General features: G+C 48.1%; 1 protein-coding gene across 1 annotated transcript in view; it reads left to right on the plus strand.

The window, feature by feature from the left end:
* Positions 1 to 15,059, plus strand: part of GCN1 (GCN1 activator of EIF2AK4) — a 71,037-nt gene that overhangs the window by 21,756 nt on the left and 34,222 nt on the right. The window contains exons 13-28 of the mRNA XM_001363430.5: positions 156 to 254; positions 518 to 691; positions 2,571 to 2,723; positions 3,567 to 3,659; positions 4,545 to 4,620; positions 4,730 to 4,889; positions 6,362 to 6,551; positions 6,667 to 6,791; positions 8,128 to 8,306; positions 8,695 to 8,788; positions 9,185 to 9,298; positions 9,433 to 9,631; positions 12,029 to 12,184; positions 12,521 to 12,708; positions 13,607 to 13,687; positions 13,959 to 14,102. Of these exons, the coding sequence (XP_001363467.1) occupies positions 156 to 254; positions 518 to 691; positions 2,571 to 2,723; positions 3,567 to 3,659; positions 4,545 to 4,620; positions 4,730 to 4,889; positions 6,362 to 6,551; positions 6,667 to 6,791; positions 8,128 to 8,306; positions 8,695 to 8,788; positions 9,185 to 9,298; positions 9,433 to 9,631; positions 12,029 to 12,184; positions 12,521 to 12,708; positions 13,607 to 13,687; positions 13,959 to 14,102 (2,225 nt within the window). The remainder of the gene's footprint in view (positions 1 to 155; positions 255 to 517; positions 692 to 2,570; positions 2,724 to 3,566; positions 3,660 to 4,544; positions 4,621 to 4,729; positions 4,890 to 6,361; positions 6,552 to 6,666; positions 6,792 to 8,127; positions 8,307 to 8,694; positions 8,789 to 9,184; positions 9,299 to 9,432; positions 9,632 to 12,028; positions 12,185 to 12,520; positions 12,709 to 13,606; positions 13,688 to 13,958; positions 14,103 to 15,059) is intronic.

Genomic DNA, 15,059 nt, shown 5'->3' on the forward strand with positions numbered 1-15,059 from the left:
AGGCCCTGGCAGGGAGGAGACTGTCCCCCAGAGTAACACTACCCTCACCTGAGCCAACCAGTGGGAGGAAGCAGAAGAGCAGCTAAGCATCTGTCTGACTTGTGGGAGTCCTTGTCTCAAAGCATTTACTCACAGTGGTGTCTGCACTCCTCTAGGGATTGGGAGTTTCAGTCACCATGTGGTCTCTGGACTTTCCAGCCAAGCCTTGAGTGGGACTGTGGCCGAGCTCTTCATTCCTTTCCTCCAACAAGAAGGTGAGAGCACAGGCCTTGTGGCCCCTGTCTGGCCCGGGAGCCCTGGAGGCTTTTCTTTGACTGGTGGCATTTGAGTCCATCTGGAGGGCCTCTTTACCTGCATACCTTGTCTCTGGAGGGAGCGTGTATGTGTGCGTTTGTGTATGTGCAGATGTCCCAGCTTTCCTTTTTCCGCATATCATTCCTTCTCGCTTTGCTTGCTGTGGCCTGATCAGTTTGGGTTGTTCGTATTCACACTGATTGGCCGCTCCTTCCTTTGCCAGTTCACGAAGGCACCTTGGTACATGCCGTTTCCACCCTTGCTCTGTGGTGTAACCGCTTCACCACTGAGGTGCCTAGGAAGGTTATCGAATGGCTGAAGAAGGCCTTTAGCCTGAAGACATCCACCTCTGCTGTGAGACATGCTTATCTGCAGTGCATGCTTATTTCCTTCCGAGGTGAGTCACGTCCATCTGGGTCTCTCTGGGTCTGTAGGGCAGGCACACAAGAGCTGGGAGCTGTTTTTAATTTTGTGACCAGTTTTTGAGGACTATTACTATTTCACTTCCTACTAGTCCTGGAAAACCCAGAGACTGGCCGCTCTGAAGGGCAGGTGTTGACACCTCCTCACTTTGAATTCTGGTGCACAAAAACCTAAATTAGTTAATGAGGAACTAGAGAGGGACCACAAACTTAACCTTCCAAATTTGTGGAAGGATGTTCTTGCTTTCTAAAGATCAAGGTGAACAATTCCTAGTTCACAGAAGCTTTAGTTTGGGGAGTCATTCATTTTGAACTTGTTTAAAAAAAAAGGAAAGAAAAAATTCTATACTGAGATGACCACCTCTCCTGGTGTCATCACACCAGCAGGAGTTATACAGCTGGGGTCATTAGTGGCAGAGGAGTGGAGAGTTTCATATGAATAGAATTTTGAGGGTTTTTTTTTTGTTTGTTTTTACTTTTGAATGAACATTTCAGACATCATAAAGGAAATTCTCAGAGCTTGTTTCCATATCTACCCAGAGCCACAATGTGAGATATCCCTTTCTAATAGTGTTTTTCTAATAGTATATTACTCTCCCATCCAACGTAGTGAGCCATTCCTTATAACAAAGAATCAAAAAGAGCAAAACCACTTGCACTTCGACAGAGTCTGATGGTTTGTGTAATATTCCACACCCAGGGGTTCCCAGAGCCTTGGCAGAGTTCACAGAATTCTGCAAAAGAGGTTGGGCACTTTGTATGAAATCTCTCTTGCGTACATCTAAGTATCCCATTTGTAACTTGAGGAGAAACGCTATACTAGTTTATGAAAAGTCAGAGCCTTTATTTGTCTGTTTTTTTTTTTAAGAAGGCATTAAAGCTTTGTTCTTGGGGATCTGAGGTGGGTACAAGTCTGTGCTCAGTCTCTTAGCCATGTCCTGCTTGGACTAAAGTGAGCATAATGGGATTTTCACTGCCTGCCTCCTCTGGGTGTTGAGAGGACAATGGCATAGCACAAAGTCCGTCATGATTCCAAGTGTAGACCAAACCTCCCTGCTAAAGTTCAAATGTGTCGTCCAGTTTGTATTGTTGTTCCTGCCCACAAACCTCCACTCTTAAGTCAAGTGCAGACAGTGATGGTCCCAAGCTTTTATTTGATCTGTGCATCGGAGGGAGTGAGCACATCACCCTGCTCCATGATGCCGCAGTAGTCCACCTCCTTCTTTTGTTAAATCAGGGGCTCAGCCTGGATGGAAACCAGTTTTAGTGTGCCTCTATGGCTTAAGGACAGAAGTGCTGGGGATATATACCAGCAACAAAATAGAGATTGCCCTGACCTCAAGAAGCTTACATTCTAGTGGAGAAACACCCAAAAGGAGGCCAGAAAGCTGGGCTGGGGGAGAGCTGAAGGTTTGGAAGTCAGGAACAGATCTTAGAGGAGAATGAGAGCTGACTGGTTCCTTGGGGCCCCAAGAGGAATGCTCCAATGGGTGAAAGGGGATGAGTCTTACAGACAGAGAATCGGGGGTGAGTAGGTTAGAAGGATAGAAGGGAACAGGGGCAAAGAGGGCAAATGATAGCTTCAACTTCAGTTTGACATAGGCTTCCTCTCTTCTTCTTTCTGCTCTGGGTTAGTTCAATGAAAAGTTTTGGCTCAGACTTCCTCAGAGGAGCGCAGTTTGTCCAGCTTTGGTTTTAATGTATAAAAGATTAAAATCTGGCAGCTGTGCATGTGTACCAACCCCATTCATTTTCTTTTGTTGTGTGGAGGACATTTAAAGAAATAATTCTCCACAGAAGGCCCCTTATGGCCACTTTAGGATCAGAACCCTGAGATCTTTTACTTTTTGACAGGTGACACACTCCTGCAAGGAATGGACTTTCTTCCTCTGCTAATCCAGATTGTAGAAAAGGCAGCATCCCAGAGCACTCAGGTTTCCATAGTAACGGAAGGTGTTGCTGCAGCTGTCCTGATCTGTAGACTGTCTGTGATTGACACACAAGCCGGTAAGGGTTCCAGAGCCACTGGGCTCATTGGAACGTGCGGTCTGTGGGTGGACTCGTGTCTGGGTTCTTGGGTCCTGACATGTCAGAGTTTGTGGAATCAGAGTAAAACAAGATCCCTTCCCCTCCAACCCCCATCATCACCTGGGTAATGAAGTAAGAAGTCACTCAGTCTTATTGTGGAAGAGCCTCAGAGCTAGCACCAGGAATGACTCTGGTGAACTTTGTTCCCTTCTTTTCTAAGCTTGTAGAGCGGCACTGTGGTTGGCAGGGGTCTTTACTAGCCCTCAAACTCTTTCTAAGTCATTCACAAGTAGCTGTTGGTGGTATTTAGGTCACAGTTTGGACACCTGCATCTGGGGAAATAGGGTTTTCTTCCTGATCCAACATGACTCCTTTTCAAGGCCAAGTGTGGGTGTTTGAGCCCTGTTGCTCCTGGATGTGGGGAAAGAAAGGGATCTGGTGGGCAGAAAGTCCAGGACAGAATTCTTTATACCTTTAGATGTTACAGTGTAAAACTTGCTCTTCTCATGCTTTCTTGCTCCTCTGTGCTACTTGGTTCTCCCCTTCTCTGTTCTGCACAATGAGACCTGTTCCCACTCATTTCAGAAAGAGCCTGTTAGTTACAGATACTGGGGAGGGAATTTGGCATAGGGATGCCTGGGTCAGAGGAGTTTTTCCAGCTTGGGTGGTTTTCTTTGATGAGCATCAAAGCATGGAAAGTGAGACACCAGGAATCCTGGAGTGAATAGCTGGGCTGGCTGCAGTTTAGGAGAGGGGCTGCTTTGGGTCAGAGGGGAACTGGTGTGTAGCACTGTCACAGGTGGTTGGTCTCCTTCTTTGCAGAGGCCAAGCTAAATAGTTTCTGGCAGCTGATTGTAGATGAGAAGAAGCAGCTATTCACCTCGGAGAAGTTCCTGTTGCTGGCTTCTGAGGATGGTGAGTTAGTGATGGCACTGGTGGGTGCAGCTGCTGTGGAGGCAGGCCTGTTGGATCCTCTTAAATGGCTATCCTTGTGCTGGCCCAGAGGGCCTTCACCTTTTCGGTGTCCTAGATCACCCTAGGGACCCTTGCTCAGAATCAGGCTTCTAGATGCACAAAATCAAATGTCTAGTATTAGCAGGAAGACCAATTATACTGAAAAAAAAAAAACCCAAAACAAAACACCCCCAAGTTTGTGGCCTTAAGATTAAGAGCCCCTGCTTTAGTCTCAGCTCAACAGTCAGCTTATTAGAGATCAGTATAAATGGGATCATAGGGACCTGCCTGCAGAGGGCAGCTAGTCCTTGTCTTACAGATGAGAAAACTTATCACAGAGCTGTGATTTGAACTCTGTCCACTGATTTCCTGTCTTGTGCTCATCCCATCTCTCCAGCACACAAGAAGCAGGTTGATAAGCTTGGCCCAAGTAGGAAAGGCCAGGTGTGCAGGGTGTGTGTAAGGCTGGTGAAGAGGGGAGGGCTGCCAAGCTGGGGAAGTGTGTGGGAGAAGCTGGGAGATTTGTAGAGACAAGGAAATAATGGAGCTGTTAGGGTAGCTGTAATTAGAGCTGATTGGGTAATTGGTGCTGTCGAGAGGATTTTTCTTGTGTTTTAACAGGGAACTGAAGAGCTTTGGCTGATTGGTGGGAGACAAACTCCTGGTTTAGTTCTGTGTAAAACAGAAAGAATTGCACTTGAAATATTCTCATTTTTGAAAAATTGATGTTTTCCAAACTGTTTTGGCTAATAATTAGCCATTTGGGAAGTTGTTCTTTAGGATAATTTCTGATTGGTGGGCTAACCCTGTTCATTGGTAATTGGTCTCCATGCCTATCTCTTTTAGCCATGTGTACAGTTCTGCAGTTGACTGAGAGGCTCCTCCTTGACCACCCTCATCGACTCCCAGGCAGCAAAGTCCAGTACGTACAGCTGAACCTGATGGCCCTCAACTTCTCCGGGCTCTCTGAGATAGACCTTGAGGGCCCTTCTGTCTTGGGTCTTCCTTAGCAATTGTCTCTGTGCTTGCAGGCAGTATCACCGGGCCCTTGTGGCTGTGCTCCTGAGCCGAACCTGGCACGTGAGGAGGCAGGCCCAGCAGACAGTTCGGAAGCTCCTGTCCTCTCTGGGAGGCTTCATGTTGGCACACGGACTCCTCGAGGAGCTGAAAGCTGTTCTTAATTCTCACAAGGTAAGAGGATCTGATGCTGTTGGGCACCCCAGGCCTATTCTTCTCTCTGGTAGTCAGGCCTAATGGCATTTGGGCTTTGGGCTCCATGTAAGCTCTCTCTTTCCTTGGAGCTAGGTAGAGGAAAAAATAGTTTTAATAACTAGTTTTTATATAATTTTTTAAGAATTACAAAATGCTTTTCTTAAAGTAACCCTTGGAGGCAGGTAGTATGAACATTTTGTCCATTTCACAGATGAGGAAGCTGATTCTTAGAGAGGCTCCATGTGATGCCCACATAGCCAGGAAATATTGGAGTGGAGCCTCCTGGGGCTCAGGTTTGGAGACTCTAGAATCTAGTGTTTTGTGGAGTCCAAAATACACAGGTTTTTTGCCCTTGGCACTTTGGACTCTTTATGTCCTGCCCCTCTCTTCTCTTTTCTCTCTTTCTAAATGTTCTCTTTAAATAGTTTCTCATTTAACATAGAGTTCTGATGAAAAATCAGTTCTTGTCCTTCTTATCTCTAATTGAACCCCAGGCATACATATAGGTCTTAATGGAAGAGAGAAGAGCCCTCTAACAATTAGCTCTCTCAGTTCTCACAGCTCCCCTTTAGGGTAGAAAGTACAAGCCTAGGGGCGGCTCAGTGGTTCTTTGGATAGAGAGCTAGGAGATGGGAGTGGGGGCTTAGATTCAAATATGACTTCTGACAATTGTTCCAAGTTGTATAAACCTGGGCAGGTCACTTGCCCAGTTGCCTATCTCTTACATTCTTCTGCCTCAGAATCTAGACTTAGTAGTGATTCTAAGACTGGAGGTGAGGGTTGAAAAAAGAGAAAGTTCAACTCTTCTGATAAGGATGGTGAGGATGAGGCTGTGACTTGGAAGGGCTCACTTAGCATTAGCAGCAGAGCTGCTGTGAAGCCCCAGGACTCTTGATTCTCAGGCCAGCACTCCCATCACCTTTCCCCATCTGTGAGCTGCCTGGAAGACCTTGTAGAGCAGACCCAGACCAAATTCTATTTCCTGGTCTGACTCCTTTCCCTTTAGCCTGGAAAGTTTATAGACACAAAGGCACAGGTGTTTCCTCCCTCCAGTCACCTCTCCTAGCCTAGGGGACCCAGGGCAGGAAGTCTGCAATGAGCAGGAACTGCTGCTAGGGCATCTCAGCAAAGGGCTGTGTGGGAGCTGCCCCATTCTTTCTTCTTGTGTGTCTTCTTTGTTGAGAGAGTGGACAAGGTTAGGCCTTTCCTCCTGGGCTTTTTTTTTTTAAACCCTTACTTTCTATCTTAGTAACAATTATAAGGCAGAAGGACAAGGGCTAAGCAATCATTGTTAAGTGATTTGCTGAATCACCTAACTGGGAAGTATCTGAGACCAGATTTGAATTCAAATCCTCTTGATTCCAGGCTTGGTGCTCCATCCACTGAGCCACCTAGCTGCCCTTCAGTCTTTATGTTAGATACATTCCTGGTAATACATGTTATCTTTACAGGTTTTGCCCATGGAGTCGTTGGTGACTGAATCAGGGGAGTTGTCTGAGCAGGGAAAGGCCTATGTACCCCCTCGTGTCCTTCAGGAAACCCTGTGTGTGATCTCGGGGGTGCCAGGACTAGAGTCTGATACTGCAGAGACTGAGAGACTGGCCCAGGAGATGCTAATTGTTACCCATCATCCTTCCATAGGTCTGTGGCTGATGGGAGGAGGTGTGGGGTGGGATGAACTGGGAAGGTGAGGTTCAGTGGGCCTTTCCCAGAGGATGTGATATGAGGAGAGTCAGGCCATCTTCCTTCTCCTCAGTGGCAGTCCAGTCTGGGCTCTGGCCAGCCCTCCTGGCGAAGATGAAGATTGACCCCACGGATTTTATCACCAAACACCTCGATCAGATTCTTCCCAGGATCACCACTCAAACACCCTTGAACCAGGTAATTGGCTCGTATATTTTGACTAAACTGGTTGAACTGCTCTGATCCTCTGGGGTAAAGAAAGGGAGAAAGTCTGTCCCTCCAGTAGAGAGCTCCCATATCTCTTTCTAGTTCTCTTCCCTGAACTAAAAAAAAAAAACAACAAGAAGGGAAGTCAGGACTTTTTCCTTTGAAACAGATTCCCTGTTTCTGTTGAGGATGCTGCTGTCCTTGGAATCAGGCACTGACATTAAGGCTTCGGTTGTCGTCTCCCTCTCTCTTGTCTCCACTTGCGATTCTCCAGTGCCCCTTGCAATATGGATGTTAATCAGTGCCTGTCAGATTGCCGAGCTCTGCCTCCTTCATCTCTGTCCCATCCAGCCTCTCCCCTCCCCTTACACAGTCATCAGTTACAGGCAGAGTAACACTTCTCTCTGGCCATCATGGTTGTCTTCCAGCTATCCTTCCTGCTTCTGCCCCTCTTCTGTCCATTCATCTTCCACATGGGCATCAGAATTATCTTGCTGAGATGGCGTTCCTCAGCTGGACTTGGAAAGCCCTTCCCTGGCACTTTGCTGTACCTTGTTACTTTTCATACCCTCCACATTCCAGCCTAAAAGCCCTGCGTTCTGAGCTTCCTTCAGGGCTTTACCCAGAAGCCACCCATGCTTAGCTGAAGCTTTTCTGGGTCCTGTCACTGCTTAGAATATGTGTTCTCCCTCTGTCTCTCTTTGTCTCTCCCTCTCCCCTTTTCTCTTTCTGTTTACATCTTCCTCTTTTTCTCCCTTTCCCCATTCTGTCACTAAGTCTCTCTCTCCTCTTCCTCTCTCTGCCTTTGTCTTTCTCTCCTTTTCCCCTCTCTTTGCCTATCTCTCTGTTGCTCCCCCCCCCCACTCTCTCTGTGTTATTGTCTTCTTCTTTTTCTCCCTCTCTCCATTCTGTCTTTCTCATCTTCTTCCTGTCCCTCTGTGTCTCTCTCCCTCAGCCCTTTTTTATCTTTGTCTGCCTGTCTCTTTCTCTCCATCTTTGCCTTTATCTGCTCCCCTCCCCATTACTCCTTACTCAGGCTGTGTCCATATTGCCCCTACTTTGTCCACAGTGGGTGCATGATAGCCATTTGAGTTTGATGAGTTAAATTGAGGGAGCACCAGGCCTGAGGATAGGTGAGAGCTCCGGGGAGGGAGGGCATAGAGCCAGGATTCAGAGAAGCTGATGGAGGGGGAGTCAGGACACGGGGATTAGAGACTAAGGACCAAGAAAGAAGACATTTTGGGGGAGCAGGAAGGAAGCTTGGCATGTGGGATTCTGTAACATCCAGCTCCCCTCAATCCCCAAATCTGTTTCTGTGCACTGACAGTCATCCATGAATGCGATGGGCTCCCTCTCTGTCCTGTCTCCTCATCGGGTCCTCCCACAGCTGATCAGCACCATCACCGCGACGGTGCAGAACCCTGCACTGAGCCAGGTGACCAGGGAGGAGTTTGCCATCATGAAAACGCCTCCTGGGGAGCTGTATGATAAGTCTGTGATTCCCAGGTAAGGCAATGTGGACCACCTGTGTCCTTTGTCTGCTGCTGTCGTGATGTAAAGGAAATTGCCTGGGGCTTCTTTAGGAGAGGTGGACAGCCTGTTCCCTACACATTTAGGCTCCAATCCCCATTCCTTTGCAGAGGCTGTCCCCTTCCTCACTTCTGCCTTGTGGTGTGCCTCCTATTGCTTCAGAGAGCTCCATTCTCTAGGAGGCTTTCCTGAGCCTCTCTTCAGATGACCTTGTAATACTTGTGTACTAACCTTGGACCCTGCAGTAGAATCTGGGCTCTTTGAGGGCAGGGACAGCTCTTGTCCTTGTCTTTCCAGCTCCTAGTGCTGTGCTTGGCTCTAAATTGTGGGATAAGGCTGAGTCTTTTCTTTCTGGTATTTCCAGTGCCCAGCAGGACAGCACAAAAAAGGCCAACATGAAGCGCGAGAACAAGGCCTACTCCTTCAAAGAGCAGATCATCGAGCTGGAGCTGAAGGAGGTCAGAGGGGCTGTCCTGTGGGGGAGGCGGGGTCTTCAGGATCGTGATGAGGGCTTCCTGTCCTCATGTCTGCAGTCACCTCTGTTCAGGCTTTAAGCTGCCCAGCTCTTACACCAGCCTGACTCCATGGGGTTCTTTGGAAGGGTGTTCTGCTTTCCTCAGGAGAGCGCACTTTAGTCCTACAGGAATGAAGAGGCTATAAAATGGGCCTTGTAAATTGGGCTGAGAAAGGCCAAGGCGAGCACTTAAGGCGAACGGCCAGAGGTTTGGGGCCAGGGGCTGCCTGGGGAGGGGCCAGGCCAGTTGTTGTTGGACTCTAGTTGCAGCCATCTCCTCTTGTTAATGTTGCATAGTGAGGTTCCCGTGTCAATGAGTGACCAGGTCTTTTTCCTCTAGGAGATAAAGAAGAAGAAGGGCATAAAGGATGAGGTCCAGCTGACAAGCAAACAGAAGGAGATAATGCGGGCCCAGCTGGACAAGGAGGCTCAGATCCGGAGGCGACTGCAGGAGGTAAGTGAGCTGACTCTCGTTCTACTCTCTGCGCGCTGGTGTGAGGAGTCAAGAAGACTGTCAGCAGACAGACACCAGGAGGCCCCTCCCAGAGCAGGAGCCTAGGACATTGACCCTTGGTGGTTTCTTTGTAGCTTGACAGTGAGCTGGAGGCAGCCCTTGGACTTCTGGATACCGTTCTGAGCAGGAACCCCCCAGGGCTGACTCAATACATCCCTGCCTTGGTTCGTTCCTTCTTGCCGCTGTTGAAGTCCCCCTTGGCTGCTCCGAGGATTAAGAATCCTTTTCTGTCATTGGCCAGCTGTGTCATGCCACCAAGGCTAAAGCCTTTGGGTGAGTGCCTGCCTGCCTGCCTGGTACTGGAGGGTCTTTGGGCTCTTTTTTGGGGGGTGGTGAGGTGGCAGCTCCTTGGTCACTGAGTGCTGTGGCTTCATATGATGGCCAGTGTGAGCTTGGTGGTCTTTAGAGAATGGGTTCCTCCTCTAGACTCAAGAGCTCTTAAGAAGTCAGAATAGTCTTCTCATTGTACAGATGCTGAGCCCCCAGCCTAGTGCTTTTTCTAGCATACCAGGCTGCTTCACATTTAAAATAAAAATTTAGGATGCATTTATCAGCATCTTGCTGATACGTGTACGTGCTTGTGTGTGTGTGTGTGTGTGTGTGTGTGTGTGTGTGTGTGTCTGTGAAATTGTACTAAATAGGAGCACAACCAAGCCAGAAATGAAGGCTTTCTTGCATTTTGGGAGTTTATATTATTATATGAGGGGATACAGCATGGATGTACATAACACAAATATGAGGCACATGGAGGCTTGAAGATCTCCAGCAAAGCTAGGAGATCAAGACTTCTTAGGAGAGCTATACAGGAAGATCAGAATTCTGAGAGGAGAGGAGGATGGGGAAGAGAGGGCATGGTATGTGCCAGTGTCTGGAGATAGGAGATGAGGAGGATCTGGTTCAGAGACCAGTGAGGAGGCTTCTTGGGACCCAAAAGAAAGCTCATCCGTGAGGGGGAGAAGTATTCAAATAAGGCTGAGGAAGTGGGTAGGAGCCAGACTATGAGGGCCTTCAGGGCCAGGGTGGAAAGACTGTCGTTTATCCTGGAGGCAATGTTGAAAGATGGTGTGTGGGGGAAGGCCCAGAACCATTCAGGCTTTGGACACCTTTTTGGTGCATGGTCTTTGTTTGGAAGCCATAAAAATAGTCGGGCAGTGCCTTAGTGCTAGAGAATAGGGTTTAGTGTGTTGTGGGAAGCTCTGTCAGAAATCTGGAAGGGAATTCCAGAGCTATTGGGTGGTAGGGTTGGCGCTCTGAATTAATTGGGGGATAGGCTTCAGGTTTGTGAATGCCATAAAACTAGTAGGAATAGCCAGCGTGCCAAGTTAGAATCCAGAAGGGTCCTGACAGACTATTGTAAGATGTTACTCTTGACTAATCAGTTTTCAAGTACAAGATGATGGGGAGCATGTTTAGACAGCAGGTGTTCTGAGAATGACGTAGGGATCTTAAGGGGAGTCTTTGGTGCTTTGGGAGCCAAATAAGGGAATGTGTCCTTGGGTTGCATTTGGAGCATCCTGGCTTTCAGGCCTAGGGAGTGAATAGGCCCTGGTCAGACTTCAGCTAGAGCAGTTTGGGGAGCCAAAGTTAATGAAGGGTTTGGTGAGATGGAGAGTGTCTAGGTGAGGGCAGTGCGGAAGGTGAAGGGCCTTGAGGATTGAAGAAGATGAAATTCAAGGTGGGAGTGCGGTTACCTCTTAGTTGTCTTCCAGTATTGGAATGACTGTTCTGTTGCTTGTTTGACTCTAGAGTGTAGAAAAGGGACCAGTGGATGATATTTGTGAAAAGACAAAGAGAACGAACCCCAAAGTGGTCTGGGCTACCTCGAGAGGGGATGGGTTCCCCCCCTTTCGAGAGCTTCAAGTCCAGACTGATCGACCACTGGAGTATGTTAAGGGTGGGGATCCTTTTTGGGTATGGGTTGGATTCTTTTTTTTTTTTTTAAAACCCTTACCTTCTGTCTTAGAATCGGTATCATGTATTGGTTCCAAGGCAGAAGAATGGTAAGGGCTAAGCAATGGGGGTTAAGTGACTTCCCCAGGGCTACACAGCTAGGAAGTGTCTGAGGTCAGATTTGAACCCAGGACCTCTTGTCTAGGCCTGACTCTCAATCCACTGAGGCAACCAGCTGCCCCTGGTTGGGTTCTTCTTGAACTCTTGAGTTTCTCTGATTCTGATTTTGGGCTGTAGGTTTATTGTGGCAGCTCTCAGTGAATTGTCAAGTCCTCCCCTAGCTGAGGCTGAAGAATGGATGCCCATTCTGGTGGCATGTATACACATGCCTGAGACATGAAAGCCTGTGCCTGGTGGTGAGCCTTGCCATGTTGAAGGGGCGAGGAATGGTCCTGGAGCTGGGATACCTGCTTTCTAGGCCCACTTCAGTCACTAATTAGTTGTGGGACTTTGAGTGAATTACTTCATCTCCCTGGCTCTCTTTCCTTATCTTTGAATGGGGAGTGTGGCACCTACTCTCCAGGGTGCTCAGGCTGATTCTGGATAGGAAAAAATACCAAGATATTTTGGCAAAGTCAATTGGACCTCAAGGAACATTAGTATCATCTGTTGTGGTGTGGTGTGGGGATACTGGTTCTTTCTTGTGTGGCCTGGTCTGCCCACAGGCTCATTTGTGCCTTTCCAGGCCTGTTGACACTGGCTGTCTTCTGTCCTCTTCAGGTACCTTAGTGAGCCATGTGACTCTGCGTCTGCTGAGACCAGAGTGTGTCCTGGATAAGTCATGGTGCCAGGAGGATCTTTCAGTAGCCACTCAGCGGGCTGTGAACCTCTTACATATCCACACTATCCCTGTCAAGACAGGCAAGGGAGAGCCAGGTAAGCACTGAGGCAAGAACCATTACTGGGCTAGTCTTGCTAATTGTTGCCTGGAGGACTGGGGCCAAAAGCTTGGGGGGGGGGGGGGTCTTCTGTCTGTAAGAGGTACAGAGGCCAAAGCACCAAGGAGGGATCCCAAGGTGTAAGGGAAAACTTGCTTCCATCTAACTAGTTGTTGGGCTTCTTCTAGCTCCTTTACCAGCCCAGACTCCAAGATTAGGAGTCTCCCTCTGAAATTCTACTTTCCATAGGTCCTGGAGGGGCAGGAACAATGCTCGTGGGCATGGGTTCTGTCCACTGGTTGGTCCAAAATAGCTTCCTCTTGCTTCTTTGCAGATGCTTCGCCCTTATCTGCCCCTGCCTTTTCCTTGGTCTTTCCTTTCCTGAAGATGGTGCTGACTGAGACTCCCAATCGTAGTGAAGATGATGAGCATCTCATGGTCCAAATCTTGCAAATCCTTACTGTCCATGCCCAGCTGAGGTCATCATCTTCACCAATTAATCAGGTCCTTTGGGTGGACGAGGTGAGGATGATACTCTGCTCTGGATGCAGGAGAGAGTACTGCTGAGTGAGCCTCTGCTGGGAAAGAAGCAGAAGAAATGAACATGTCAGCTGGGGGGCACTTGGGAAGGTCTATGCCCACTGAGAGGCAGGATTGCCCTAACAGTGGTAGGGGCTTGCCTTACCTTGTCCCTTCAGTGTTGTTGTTTTGATGTCCCCAGGAAAGCTCTTTTTCTCCTCTGTCTGGTCAGGCTCTCCAATGTTCTGTACCAAATGGTGCAAATACTTAATGGACTTTGATTCTAGTCCAGAGTTGATTCAGTTGATCAAATTACTGTGAGTTCAAGAATCAAACTTTGTCAGGGCCAGCTGGGTGGCTCAGTGGATTGAGAGCCAGTCCTAAAGATGGGAGCTCCTGTTTTCAAATCTGATCTTAGACCCTTCCTAGCTGCGTGACCCTGGACAAGTCATTTAATCCCCGTTGTCTAGCTCTTGCTGCTTTTCTGCCTTAGAACTGATACATAGTTTTGATTCTAAGATAGCAGGTAAGGGTTTAAAAAAAAAAGAATCAAACTTGGTCATGAGCATCCCTCTTGGTTTACTTAAGCAGCCCTTTGGCTTTATTCCTTGAAAGCCATCTAGAAGGCAGAGTTTTTAGGAGAAAAATTCTAAATGTTCTTTCTCATTAATCTCTACAAATCAATACTTTGACCATTTGTGTCTGTGTGGTTGGACCTGTTCTTTGGCAGCCCCTGCAGAGTTAATGGTCTTGATGTGCAGGGCTGGAGTCCATAGCAGTGGTGGCAGGTCAGAGTGCCTTGGTGCAGGGGGAGGATCCGCTTCTCATCTCACTGCCAGCTTGGCCACAGGTTTCTTCCAAAACCTGATTATCCAAGTCATGGCGTGGTATTCCTTCCTAGAATGGACCTGAGCTGCTGCCTCGGACAGATATGCTGCGGCTTCTGACTGGAGTGATTGGGACTGGCTCTCCCCGCTTACAGGTGAGCAAGTTCTCCCCTGCCTTGGCCACCTCTGACTTAGCAGTTGCTAGCTTGGTTGGCTTTGCTGGGTTGGCCTGTGAGCCCTTTGTGGGACAACTTTGAGGACTGGGGGCACCTCCTGGGTCTGAGCAACCTTTTGGCTCTCCCTGCCAGCTTCCTTGGCTTTTGGCAAGAGATAGGAGCAGGGGCTCTTAGGGTCTTTCCAGCAGGTCCTGTTCCTTGGGTTTGGGGCTTTAGCCTCCTTGGGCCTAAGAGTCTCTGTTCTTCTTAGGGGCTGGCTGCAGACACACTGAAGGCCCTGTGCGCCAGCAGCAGTGGGGACGACGGCTGTGCTTTCGCGGAACAGGAGGAGGTGGATGTGCTGCTCCAAGCTCTGCGTTCCCCTTGTGCCAGTGTGCGTGACACAGCCCTCCAGGTGTGTATAGATGTGCTAGCTGCCCCCTCGGCTTGGTGCAGTGTGGTCACCTCACTCTGGCGTCTCAGGGACATGTGAGGGAACTCAGGTTCTGGGCCTCATGATAACTCTCTCAGAAAAGGTCTGATGGTCTATTGAGGACGGGACAGGTTCATCCGGGGCCCAATCATATTGGATCTCACTTAGTGAGCATTTAGATAGGACTTTCAAAAGACTTACAAAGCGCTTTCCATGTGTTTTCTTAGTGGACCCTCATAGCAATCTGGCAGGCAAGTGTTCTTCTTATGCCCACTTTACGGAAGGGGAGACGGAGGCTTAGAGAAGGGACATAACCCACCCAAGGCCTCACAGATACTAACTTGCAGAGCACTCCAAGCCCAGCACACTTTGCACCTTGAAATGTTGTCTCTCCCTCTGGCTCTTAATAAATTTCAGGGGCCTCCTCTGCAGATATGGGGAAATAATTTTCCTTTGACTAAAGGACCAGGTGCTACTGCTGCCACCTGTGGCTTTGTGAGAGCCTTGAACCAAAAGATAAACAGACTTGCTTGGTGGTTTTAAAAACCTCTCATCCATACAGGGACGGTTTAATATAAGGAAAATAATTCACGTGATTGATTATGTCAGTAACAGGAGTAATAAAAATCATATGACATCATCAATAGATGCAGAAGAAGCTTTTGCCAAAATACAGCACCCATTCCTATTAAAAATACTAGAAAGCATAAGTACAAATGGAATTTTCCTTAAAATGATACAAGGATCTCCCTAAAACCATCTGCAAGCATTATTTGTATTGGGGATAAGCTACAAGCCTTCCCAGTAAGATCAGGAGTGAAACAAGGATGCCCATTATCACCACTATTATTTAAGATGTACTAGAAATGCTAGCTGTAGCAATTAGAGAAGAAAAAGAAATTGAAGGAACCAGAATGGGCAAATGAGGTGATATCACTA

The sequence above is a fragment of the Monodelphis domestica genome, chromosome 3 (genome assembly GCF_027887165.1).
Source record: "Monodelphis domestica isolate mMonDom1 chromosome 3, mMonDom1.pri, whole genome shotgun sequence".
NCBI classification, from domain to species: Eukaryota; Metazoa; Chordata; class Mammalia; order Didelphimorphia; family Didelphidae; genus Monodelphis; species Monodelphis domestica.